The following is a 13592-nucleotide window of genomic DNA, read 5'->3' as shown; positions in this document are numbered from 1 at the left end:
CTAACCCCACACACACTACCCCTCTCTCGCTACATAAACTCCTGCTCTCTGTACCACCACCCACTCTACCCCCAACTCTCTCTGCCCCCACCTACCCTACCTCTAGCCCTACCCACCCTACCTCCACCCCACACACACTACCTCCACTCTCTCTACCCCATCTTCCAATCGTTCTACCCCACCGACCAAACCTCCCCTCCCTCAACCCCACCCACCCTACCACCCCCTCTCTACCCCCACCCACCAACCCTACCACCTCTCTCTACCCCACCCACCGTACCTCCTCTCTCTACCCCCACCCACCAACCCTACCTCCTCTCTCTCTACCCCTACCTCCCCTCACTCTACTGCCACCCACTCTAACTCCCCTATCTCTACCCCGCCCACCCTACCTCCCCTCTCTCTACCCCTACCAACCCTACCTCCCCTCTCTACACTCCCACCCACCCAATCTACTTCCAATCTCTCTACGCCCACCCATCCTGCCACCTCTCTGCACCCCTTAACACATAATCCTTTGAAACTTTGCACACTACTCCTTGCACCCAGGTGCCTATAAATGCAAAATGCAAATAACAGCAGTAAACGCCAAAACTATTGGCATTGCCAATGCTTGTTTTATATATGACACACTCGCCGAAATAAAGGCAGTGAGATAGATATCTCAAACAATATACGATTATTACAACATCCTTTTGATGTATTGCAAAGCAAGATTACAGCGAACACGTGTTTCAACCATATGCGGAGCTCTTCAGGGCTGTTTAAATTGTAAGTGATACCAACATGGCTACAAATAAATAAATGAACATGGTCCCATTCAAAAGCAAAAATCAAAGGAAAATAAATTCACAGATACAAATGGAAAGAATAAGTCAGGAGGGAGAGAAAAACAAGTTACAAATATATGTACACGGCTTCACAATAATTGAAACCTAAAGAATGACCCATTTGGTAACTTGTAACAGAAGAACCTATTTGAACAAACAAGTCCGTGTGTGAAACTGAAACTACTGGAATAAGGTGAACTAACAACCCATGGTGACCTAGGCACCCAAAGATCAACCTCACCATGGCACAGAATCACAAACGGTGCCCAAAACTTTAAAAGCGCTTACCACAAAAAATAATGCTGACTACAGTCCCCTGAGCAAGACTGAATATGCTGCGAAAATCTCTAAAGGAAAAGCCTCCACAAACCTTGAACAAAACCCCAGAATGGGAATAACCTACTAATCGGATCTGGGTCGCTTGGCCGAAGTCAAACAGTTTGCAGCGGAATTGTTCGTAGTCTATTCCGCCGCAACTCTGCTTGACCTTCGTTCAAACAACCCAAAACACTGCACCCGAAGCAGCCTTGTACTAATCCCTCCTCCCCTACTTACCTTCTCGCCGGCCGAAGGTGCTTCTTCCACAGCCCAGCGGCATCAGTTCCCTCCCTCAAACGTGGGCCAGAGCTGACGCTGCAGGGTCCTTTTTTCATTTTTTTTTTCATTTAAAGGAAGCGGGCAACACCCCTGCAACCCCGAAAGCCTAATATACTGAACATGGGGAGCAGGAGAAAACCCCCACAGCCCCCACTCCTCATGTTACGTATATTAGGCTTCGAACAAATGGTACCACCCAAATTCGATCAAAACGTCCATATGGACAGTTTGATTCAAACAATTTGAGTGTTACCAATACATTACCAACCTGACATATATAATCTGTGATCAAATCAAAAAAGATTGTACACTGCAATTGTAGGTGCAAACCTTAAAAGAGGTAAAACTAGCCATAGTTGTGGTGTTGGTGTCAGAGGTTGTACCCTTAATTATTCTTCAAGCTTCCAGGCAGTCAAAGTCCTGTTTTGCTTTTATCAGCCAACCCTGCTAGAGCTATCGAGCTGCAAAACCAATCAACAGCCAATGCCAGACTCATCTGTGCGGGCGATAACTCAATTAGCATGGCTTCTGAGTTTTCATATCAGTTTGAGAGATGCTTCAAGAAATGCAAATTCCAAGTGTTTAATAGAGTGCTTCCAACTTTGGCAGAGAAGGGAAAAGGTGGCCATGTCATTTGCACAGGTTCACACAATTTGGACTAGTAGAAAAGTCAGGAATAGAACTCAGGTTGCATGGTCTCCAGATGACAGCGCACACCTTCTGCTAAGGCCCATTGGCTGAACAAGGTGATGCAGTGTTCCCTGTTTGACTGCTGCTCTTCCGCGGTTGAGCAGACAGGATAACAAAGAGGTAAGGGAAGCTGCGCTGAGCCTTGCCAGAGGTTATGATTAATGTAAAACTTTTCATTCCACTTTTTTTTAGACCTGGGTCTCTTTTTAGTGTCTCTAGGAGATTATGTGCAGGCTACTATTCCTCCCAAAGTGGGATGGGTCCATTTTATGTTACAAGGAAAATGAAAGTAGGAGTTACAAAAACTAGAATTGTTCCTGATGGCCAAAACAGCTCTGTTTCCTTCTGTGAACAATGTACCCAGGCTGCACACTGCCCAAGGCTAGAAGCTCGGCCTATCAGCAAGGATGTTCTTGAAGAGGTCATGGGTGACTAACGTCATTAGAGGAGGCTCAATGCACAGGTTACCACCTGTCCATTATTAACAGTCATACTATCATCAAGGAGCTTACTTATAGGCCCAGTTGACCTGATGTTATTTAAGCAATAATGCTGCATTTCTAGGTGGGCATTTAATCAGGGGCAAGGGATTTAACCACCTTGTAATGGATCGAGGAGGCACAACACAACGGACAACAGACTAACACCATATCCGTTTACCCGACATGTCCCAATACAAGGGTCAGGCAAAGTCAGGCAATTGATCAGAATTGCACACACCTGATGGCCCTTTCCCTTCCCCACAGAGATAAGAGGTGGAGCCAGAGAGCACAGTTTGAGCAAGGCGAGCATGGCAGACAGCACGACGAGACGGCTACCACGCAGCAGTTCAAAAGAATGAGAAAGGCGGCAGGAATCAAGAGGGTAGCGAGGAGAGAAGTGACCTTGCCCTTTTCGTCCCAGATCCGCAGAACTTTCGTGAAGAGATCCTAAGACCGCGAACAATAGCACAAGTGTCCTGCAGCGGGTGTCAACGGTACACGGGGCAAGCCTATGGTGATAGGCACTAGTGAGGGAAGCTCCTGCGCCCGTGGTACCGGCCTTGACTACAAAGAAGCCAACAACCAAGCTGTTCATCACAACCAGTGAGTCGAGGGTAGAACCGATAAGAACCGGGCTGTGATGAGTGAGAATCGGAAAAGTGGCAAGTTTAAAACCAAAGCTAATGAACTTTGAATTACCTGTTAAACGTGTGAAGGGGAGACCAGCTGCAGAGGGAAAGAGGCAGAGGGTGCTAACTTGAGAGACTCTGGTCGATCCCCATATTAGAGAAACTACAATACCAGAAGACCGTAGGAGGGCGGGCAAAATAGGTCAAAGTGATCTTACAGAGGTCAAGCAAAATCCCCATACAATTGAAAGACTTTGATCTACAAGCAGTGTAAGGAAAAGGGAAGCAAATCGCACAGTGAAAGGGAACATTGAGAAGCCAAGGGAAAAGAAATCCTGCAACAGGCAAGAGGGGTCCGAGCCCGACTGAGGGAGATCCGGGGGTGAAGCTGTCACCCAAAGTTGATTGATAAAGGAACTGTGATATATTTTCCAATACGATTTAGAAGGGTCAGCACCCAGAAGAGGGGGACCCAGGGGTGAACCCATCACCCAGCAAAAATTGGAAAAGAACTTTCATTTGTTAAAGGAACTTTTATTTTGTTGTTTGAACACGTTCGGTCCTCAAAGGCAAGAGACTTTCAAGTGAAACGAGACTTGGCCATCGACAGCCCTGATAACTGAAAGCTCGAGGGTTAAAAGCTGAACTATTATCTCATGCTAGAAAAGCCGGAGATTGTGTCCTGAGAGCTGCCATTATTGAGCGTTGTGTTTCTGCCTGCAGCGGCTTTCACTTTGGGGCTCGCAGGCTCCCACGGGGGAGCCCGAGAGCCCCAAATTGAAAGCTGCTGCAGGCAGAAACACTGCAGCATTTCAAAACACCCACGTTGTTTTTCTGCCTACAGCAGCTTTCAATTTGGGGCTTGCGGGCTCCGAGCCCCAAAGGGAAAGCTGCTGCAGGCAGAAACACTGTGGAATTTCAAAACACCCACGTTGTGTTTCTGCCTGCAGCGGCTTTCACTTTGGGGCTCACAGGCTCCCCCAGGGGAGCCCGAGAGCCCCAAAGTGAAAGCCGCTGCTGGCGGAAACACTGCAGCATTTCAAAACACCTGCATTGTGTTTCTGCCTGCCATGGCTATCACTTTGGGTCTCTGGGGCTCCCCCGGGGGAGCCCGAGAGCTCCAAAGTGAAAGCTGCTGCAGGCAGAAACACTGTGGCATGGAAACACAACCGCGTTGTGTTTCTGCCTGCCGTGGCTTTCACTCTGGGTCTCCTGGGCTCCTGGGAAGCCCAGGAGACCCAAAGTGATAGCCACGGCAGGCAGAAACACAACGCAGTTGTGTTTAAAAAACGCTGCGGTTTTTCTTTCTAAGTTTCTCAGGCTCCTCCGGCTCGGAGGAGCATGAAAAACTTAGAAAGAAACCTGCCGCGTTTTTTAAATACAACAACGTTGTATTTATGTTTGCGGTAGCTTCAGCTTGGAGCCCATTGGGCTCCAAGCTGAAGCTACCGCAAACAGAAAAACAACGTTTTAAAAGCTGCGGTTTTAAAAATGCAGCTAGTGCTTATTAAAAAAAAAGAAACTAGCACTTCCCGAGATACAGCTTTCCTGCCTGCAGTCTCTGGTCTCTGTCCTCCGGCACCAATGAAGCAAATGCCACCCAGTGGTAGCTTTTGTTTACTACAGCTAGCTGGCTTTTGCTTCATTAGTGCCGCAAAGGCAAGCACAGGCAGCATCCATTTCACAAAATGGATGCCTCCGAGAACTTCCCATTTTAAAGTTTGAGCTTCATTTGCTCAATACTTTACATAAGGACTATAAAAAAAATGTTTTAGATTTTTTTTTATTATTGGCAATCTTTTTCGCCAATAATATTTCTGAGAGCACCATTCCTTTAAGGACATAGGTAAGAGCGAACTCAGTGGAGTGTTTGGGGCGGAATCCAAATTGAGAGGGGGGAAGGAGAGAGAGGTTAGTGACAAAAGTTGAGAGCTGAGAATAGGCTAAACGTTTGAGTATTTTAGAGAGAAAAGGTAGAAGTGAGATTGAACGAAGGTTGCAAGCAAGAAGAGGATTAACAGGCGGCTTCTTGAGTATAGGCATAATAGTGGCGTGCTTGACGGCAGAAGGGAAGGTGGCCGTGGAGAGACAAGTATTAAAGAAGGAGGTTAGATAGGGAATGAGAGGGGGTAAATCTTGGGAATAAGAAGGGTTGGGATGGGATCAGAAGGGGCAGCAGTAGGGTGGGACTTAGGAGGAGAGAGACGTCAGAGGGAGTTATTTGAGAAAATTCAGACATAGGGGAGCCGAGGGGTAGTGGAAGGAGGGGGATGTGAATAAAGAGAACAGATAACTTTTTGCCGAAGTGAAAGAATTTTTCCAGAGAAGAAGTTAGCAAAGTCAGAAGGAGAGAGGGGAGAAGTAGAAGAGAGTTCAGGAGCGGGAGGGGAGAGGAGAGAAGAGAGGGTTTGAAAGATACTACGAGGATGAGAGGCTTGGGAGTGAAGGAGGTTAGAAAAGTATACACGTTTATCAGAGTTAAGGCAGGAGTCATATAGAGAGTGATAAGATAAGTAGGAGGTTTGGTTAGGAAGAGTGTGGGATTTGAGCCAGCAACGCTCAAGGCGACGGAGGAGATGACACATGGACAGGAGGTGAAGAGAGAGCCAGGGTTGGGAAGGCTTACGAGTAGGGCGGAAAGAAGAGGGGGGTGGAGTTGATCGAGACTAGAGGAGATGGAGGAGGATAGAGAGGATAAGGCTAGATCAGCCGGAAGAGAGGAGAAATCAGAGAGAGGTGGAAGAGAAGAGCAGGTATCAAGGAAGAGGGAAGGGCTAAAGTTCCAGAGGTCACGTCGAGTAAAAGATATGGAGGAGGGTAAAGGAGAGGGAGGTGGGATGCTGGGAGTAAGGGAGAAGGAGAGTAGAGCGTGATCAGATAGATAGATTTAGGCCTTACCTGCTACAACTATGCCTTTGAAAATCAGATCATCCTCAAACTCTACCGTTCTATAAAGGTGACATTCTCTGGCGATGCTTATTTAAAATTCACTCTTGAATACCCAGAACCATTCTAGATCTCAATGCATGAAAACTGGAAATGATGACCTGTGGCAACTGAACTGGTCGTTCTTCATGGCAGGCCAAATGGGATTACTCCACCAAGCCAACCAAAGCAGTCAAGAACATACGTTATTCTAGACTCTCATCTCTCTTTTGCAATTCCAATCAATGTCAGTGGAGACGTGTTCCTTTCACCTGCTTGACCAGGGACGTCATTTAGGGGTCCCCAGGGGTCGCACCTGCGACCCCAGAGGTCTCCATTGCTACTCTTAAAAAACAATTAAAACAAAATAATTATTCTTATTTCTTTTTTTAAATGGAAGCTCCTGGGCTGTGGCCAGCGCCATGTAGCATTTTGTTTCTGGAGTGGCTGGCTTTCTTGTTCAGTCCTCTTAAAAACACAGGGGGTTCCACAAGAGTAACACTTTGAGCAGTGACCCCAAATAAGAAAGAATAGGAATAACAAATAATTTGTCTTTGTGGAATTCTATACAATAATTGCTAGACTCATTAAAGTTTTATTTCAGGCACACTTCAAGAGGTGGAGTCACTGATTTAATCTGTTCTTAAACAACTCAAATTCACAATGCAGACAAAAACGTATAAAAAGCATTTAGAGTAGAATACGCATCCATTTCGGACTATGTATTTTGCTTTTCGCAAGTTGCAGTTATAGCATGTTGTTTTCTGCCGTTGTCTCTGTTACGATGATCACAAGACATTCCGTCCCAGTGTCCTCGATCACTTGACAAAATCCAAGTGCCTAAAAGCTTGTGTACAGTGTAGAAATGTTTGACCATAGCACATAAAGGGCCCTTGATTTCATTGTGCCACAATGAATGCTTTGTTGTAATGTGTCTGTCTTTCCTATCTCCCTGGCGTGCTGCTCAGGATGTTTGTTTGTATGTATGTGGTAACGAGTGCCCAGAGTATCGGATGCCGTCCCTGCACTACTCTAAATTCTTTAATACACGGTTATGAACCCTCCCAATGGTATGTATGTTGCCAACCTCTGGAGCCTGAAAAGTAGATCCATGCAGGCTGGACATGTGGCCAACTTTGCACCAGACCTGCAGATGAACTGTTCTGCTGTTAAATCTCAGTTACCAGTTCAATGGTATCCACTACAAAGTGCAATTGCTCATTTTGCTGTAGCCGGTAAAATAGCTACAAGCAGTAAAATAGCTCAAGGGGTTGAGCGCTCGCTGTTGTGATGTGTGTGTGATCTGCAGGTTGCAGTTTTGAATCCCAGCAATGCCAACTCAGCTTTTCATTCTTCTGAGGTTGATAAATGAGTACCAGCACAGGTTGGGTGATATTGTATGTATATTTGTTCTATATAAAAACCGCTTGGGCGTAAGTGCTATATAATAACACATCATTATCATTTGGCCTTGGACGTCTGCTTGCATTCACAGTAATATGGCAATATGGGACTATACACAGATATTAACGATACATATAGTGATTTATTCTTGTATGAAATGTATATTACATTACAGTGAAATCATAACCATATTTTACATAGTGTACTTAGAACCAATGCTATGTGATGCCACTTCCTGTTTTGTCAAGGGTTGAAAGGTCGTGTTCCATCACTTCCTGTGATGTAATTTTGGGGTGGGGTCAAATGACATCACTTTCTTTGATGTCAAAAGTCAAGGGGCGATGTCACTTCCGCTACCCCTGGCATTTTGGTGAAATGGTGTCTCTGCACCAGCTTAAGGCCTGCTTTTTCACTCCTTAGGTTAAGGGCCCTACAGCATGCATACTCTTGTTTTTCATCTATGATAGTAGCCTTTACCGAGGCACAGCCCGGAAATGCCAGCTCATCAAATGTTACTGTTTCCAAAACTCTGACGCCAGAGTCCTTTTCCATCTTAACCCTCAAGATCCCATCCCTCCAGTCCCAAACGTCCTTCATCGGCAACCCATGGCACACTGCATCTCCCAGCAAGGCCCTGTGCATCACACACACACACACACACACACAGGGCAGGGAGTCTGCCCCAAGTACCTACAGGCCATACTAGGCCATTAGTGTCAAGGCGCAGCCTTTGCTCCATATTGCAACCACACTCTCAAAAACGTGCCCTCCCACATCAGGCCACAAAGCCGTGATCTGGAACAATCTTCCATCTCAGAACCACAACACCCAAGACCATCTCATTTAAAATGGGTCTTTTCACCCCAACGTAAGAACATCCAGTCAAACCAGCCAGCAACACTTCCCCCTGCTACAGGACATTTCTGGACAAGTGGAAGTCCAGAGAACGCACACAAAAACAGTTAATCAAGAACAATTTCAGCCCATCATAAAATCAAAGGACTTCTGCATGCATCGCCAAACATGCAGCACAACCACAAGACAAAGACGGCGTCAGGGCCTTTCAACATTTTCGAATTGAAGGGGCCTCGAGGGGCACCCAGCACCTGCCTCCATATTGCCAGCAGGCAGCCTAATAACATGTCAATATATTCATTTATATATCACTTACGTTCTGGTGCTTACAGTGTGCACTTTCCAGCACTCGCCTTACAAGCAGTGCTTGCTGGAGCCCAGTCGGCCGTCACTTCAGGTGGGGAAACAGAAGTGTTATCACTGCGCTGGCTTTCAACACTGGTTCCTCCATGTCAGCCCCTTTTGCTTACCAAGTAGGATTCATTGATATTCAGCGGCCATTCGGTGTGTTGGGGCTCACCATCTCGTGATAATCTATATCTGAAATATAAGGTATGCCCCCACACGAGCGCCTCAGACTGCTTTCCACTTTAGGCAAGGGCGTGGGGCCAAACCATCATGTTGAAATGGACCCCACACATCTTTAGCCACCCGAGCACCTCGCTGTCCTTTACAGCGCCAAGAATCCAGCAGAATGTCAGATGTTGCACTATACAAGACAGGTTTAGATAACATTACAATCACCACAACATCTGCACCTGACTCCCAAGACTCCCAAGACTGCATTCCATACCCACGATACCCAGACCCCCCCCCCCAAACCCCATGATCTCTCAGCAGGATAGCCTCGGCTCTTGCCTCTTGCGTGTCAGGTGTCTAACTGGCCCTCACACACAATATCTAAAAAACACATTTTAGAAACATTCCAATTGCATTCCTTTCGTTACATCGGCCAGACGCCTTTATAATGCTGCGACAGACCTTTATTTATTTAATTTGTTTGTAACGCACTGGGACAACGCCCAAAGGCATGTAGCGCGGAGGCAGGACAGACAGCAAAACAATTAGACAAATAGAAGGAACATTTCAGCCAGACAGTCTGACAGTTATGCCCTGCCACAAAACATTCTTTAGCCATTGCTTAGCCCCGCCCTTCAATTTCTCATCACACTTAAGGGAGCATTTTTATCTTCATTAAACAAAACTCACGCTGTCCGGCCGCTGAAATCTTGAGGAGTGTTTCTTGGCTGGCCTGGAGCACCTGGACGCCAGCAGAAGGCAGGACAGCTAGGAAAGGCAACACGTGTGTTAGTATCAGTCCATCAAAGCATTGCATGTACTGCAACCAGACACAAGTACCTCTACAAAGCGGGACAGAAGGGCACAGGACACAAAGAGGAACAATAGTTTTCACGTTTAGCTATTTTATTGTTATTGTTTAAAGCGCGGACCTCACTCGAGAGCAGCAGAGCGTTGTACGGAGTGTGTGTAGCCGGCATTTGGGCTGCCATCTTTGAACAGTAGCTCAGTACTGTGAGGTCTGTGTGTCCATTAGAATTAGTGCTTGGTCAGGTGTTGTTGAACGAGCCATGTTTTGAGAGATTGGAAAAATTGGACAAGTGTGGGGGCATTCCAAGCCGACACCCGGATCAGGTATTAGTTTCAGTTCTTTGTATTGCCTGAATGGAGGTGCAGCTTAAGCAGCACTGTGCGGATTCAAGACTCTGACAGATGGCCAAAGAGCACTATTTCAGAAGAACACAAGGTCATTTGAGGCCTTCAGTGGATGGGGCAAGCTCTCCCGGACGAGCAGATCCGCACAGACAATTGGAAAGGAAGAAGTGGCAGGAAAGTGCTAATCTTCTGGAGGATTTAGAAACTTCCATGACCTCATACCACAGAAGATTTATCTAAAGAAAAAATTGTAAAAAATGGAACACCCGCAAGGGTGATCACTAACACTTGCACTCTCATTTATTACACGTTTCTTCTTTTCTATTTCAGGTTATCCATACTTTTGCACTTCACAAATTAAATTACTTTAAGAAAAAAGCAGGCACGTGTTTCGCACATTTGTTGCACTTCCTTAAGGACTCTGAATTTCATTAAACATTCAAAAACGGAAAACACAATCAAACCGTCTGCCAAAAACAAACTATGGAAAACTAGGAATAGATATACCAAAAATAAGGGGCACATTTGTAAATCACATACCAGTCAGCTCCAGAATGTCCGTAGAATGTACAGAAACCTACCCACAGCATACACGGAGCTGTGAGCACATCGGCCATTGGAACATATTGATAACATAAAGACTGCATTATAGGCCAAATGACCAGAATAAAGAAATCATAGAAACAAGCATTGGCAATGCCAACAGTTTCTTTTTAGGCATGGGATAGGCATTTCTGAAGCACTGCCACACTGGTACTAACTGGCAATTAATGGTAGCAGCTGCAGAATGGTGTGATTAGATAGGCATATAACAGCAGTGCCTGGCAAATGCCTCTCTAATACTTATACAAGACAAAACTGTTGGATTTGGCAAGATTTGTTTTTAACCAGCTTTCTGTGAAGGACATGCATACTGCTAATAGACCAGTAGCACGTTTAAAGCCCCAATTAAGACCATAACTCTTAGAAGACTACTATAACATAACACTAGCGAGCACTTGTAGCACACAGTTTTATTTTACAACTTGATAAAGCTAGCTGAAAGAGACCCCAGGATATGTTTTGGGCTGGGTGGACCAGGAAGTGGGTGGGAATGGCCATAGGGATTAGCATGGCCATGCGCATCAGTGGGTGGCTAAATACTCACATAACACCTACTGTGAAAACAAAGTGAAAATATCGAGGCTGAGTACCCCAAAAGGAAATACACGGAACATAAGTTACAAAGGAACATACAAAGATCTTTAATTTATACTGAACAGTTTCAAAGGACAAAACAAATCAGATAGCGATCGGCCCTCAGTACAACACAGCAAACTCCAGCATGGTTCGGTGTGCTCAGCGAGTGGGACTGTACATTAGGATTAGTCGCACTTTTATACCGTTTGCGAACATGATGTCCAACCCTACTGCGGGTTAATATTCCTCTAATACATAACTGATCTTGGGTTCATGCCGAGTTCACACATCTATATGCATAGAGTTTGCCTATAATACATTCGCCAACAAGTCTACACGGTAATAGTGTATTTTAGGATTTCTCATAAAGTCTTCTCAAACATTAATACAATGTAGTCAAACAAGTGTTCTCAGTTCAGTATTTGGATACATTGTTCTTAACATATGCTCGCGGATTAGTTTCATTGGCACGAGTAATCCTTTACACACAGGTCAGTGAAGGACAAGGTCTCAGTTCATGACCCCAACAAGTGGCCTGCAGGCAAGTTACATATTAATTGCACGCAGAGATGAAGACGGCCATGTTGTATTTCGGAATGACATCGTCCACCATTTTCCATTTTAACTCACAGGGTGACTTTACAGAGAGAACCTAAAATGGCGGATTGACCTAAAATGGCGGTTTACATTGATTCTAAGGTGAGGACCTTGCAACACGGATTTCTTGGCGTAGGCCAATATACATATATTCATTGCAATAGGAGGCACGATATAATTTCCCGTTTGACAAACCCTCCTTTTGGCCTATGCCAAGTGCTAAACTACTTCTGATCTCCTTGCAAACAACTCCATGCATCATCATCCATGCAACCTGATTCGCTGTCAGGAATATCTATTGCCATCAGATCATTCGCTAAAATTTCTTTTAAAACATATTCCTTGGAAGTTTAATCTGGGGCATACACTGTATGTCCTATTATACCCATCGCTTGTGCATCCCGCTAGCATCGAACATATACTAGGTAAACACTGGATACAACAACAAAGGAACAACAGAATTCCCAAAATGATCAGTAAGACCGAAAGTACCTTCCAACCCCAAGATCGCAAGAAGTCCCAGAACCAAGTGCTAAGATCCCAGTTTCCCTCGGGAACATGTACTTTTGAACTAAGGACGTGCAGATTCTGTATTGCCTTTAAGATAGTTAGGGAGGAATCTGGCACAAAAACACAGCAAGCGGACCCCACTAATTTACACACTCCACCACGTTCAGCCACAATGACATCTAATGCCATCCGGTTCTGGAGAGCTACGAATCTTATCGCTTTCTGTTCGAATGTCATATTATAGAGTATGTCCGTGGTCCGGTTGATGGTTCTCTCCAGTACTCTCGCTAGACTTCTGATATCTTCGGAATTCGCTATCTGCCCCCAAAATGGCACAAATGATTTTGCTACATCTCCCAAGACCTGTGCTGGAGTGTCACCATTCTCGTCCCGCCGTGGACGAGCCTTTGAAACCTCTACTGTACTAGCTATGAACACCCCAGGTAACAGGATCCCTAAATAACAGGTTCCCTGCCAATCCCTGGGTAACCATGGAAATGCTACATTACCGCAAACAAAGTAGACAGGTTCGCCTACATACAAAGGTCTGTCATCCCCAGTCAAATTTGCAACATTGGCACAACCTTTAAAATCTCCCATTGACTGAGTACCATTCCTCTGTATGCAGAAAGAACCTGAATCGGGGCTATGGTTAACAGTGTCAGAAGGAGACATGGCATCCTTATTGCCTATCGGAGCCATCTTGAAGGAAATCAAAGATTGAAAGGGATGAGACAGTCTATCAGAAGGCCTAATAGAAGCAACATTGAGCTTACTCCTATTTGCGAAAAGCGAGCATCCCAGGGGAGTCAGAACACGTTTCTCAAACTCATTCAAATTAATGCCATCAAAGTTCCCCGAGAGGCTATCGTTCCATCAGCCAAAGAACAGTGCTCTAAGAGAAGCATAACAAGCAGTTGTCAAAGATAAAGGATGAATATACCAACCTAGGCCCTTATCCCCGTGTTGCGGTAAATTACGAACAGACCCAACAGTTGGACCTATTAAAAATGGCATGCGTACCATTCATGATAAGTAACAGAGTATTGTTATGGTACCTTTGTCTATGCTGGGAGTCCCTAGGGGACAGAGTATGCAAATGTACGAAGGGAGTAGGAACAGTGGGTACATTTTCAGTCGATAACAAGGACTCTAAAGGATGAGTTTCCTCGAGGTACCATAGGCCTAAGACAGTCACTATTATAAAACCAAATATTATT

The 13592-nt window shown here is 45.4% G+C and overlaps 1 protein-coding gene across 2 annotated transcripts in view; it reads right to left on the bottom strand.

The window, feature by feature from the left end:
- The window catches only part of VWA2 (von Willebrand factor A domain containing 2), a 417877-nt gene that overhangs the window by 251373 nt on the left and 152912 nt on the right, over nucleotides 1-13592 (bottom strand). For both annotated transcript variants that reach the window (XM_069611869.1, XM_069611870.1), the window contains one exon: nucleotides 9622-9699. In XM_069611869.1, coding sequence (XP_069467970.1) covers nucleotides 9622-9699 — 78 coding nt within the window. The remainder of the gene's footprint in view (nucleotides 1-9621; nucleotides 9700-13592) is intronic.

The sequence above is a fragment of the Ambystoma mexicanum genome, chromosome 8, assembly GCF_040938575.1.
Source record: "Ambystoma mexicanum isolate Mex_15411 chromosome 8, UKY_AmexF1_1, whole genome shotgun sequence".
NCBI lineage: Eukaryota > Metazoa > Chordata > Amphibia > Caudata > Ambystomatidae > Ambystoma > Ambystoma mexicanum.
This window is presented reverse-complemented; position numbering and strand designations above follow the sequence as displayed.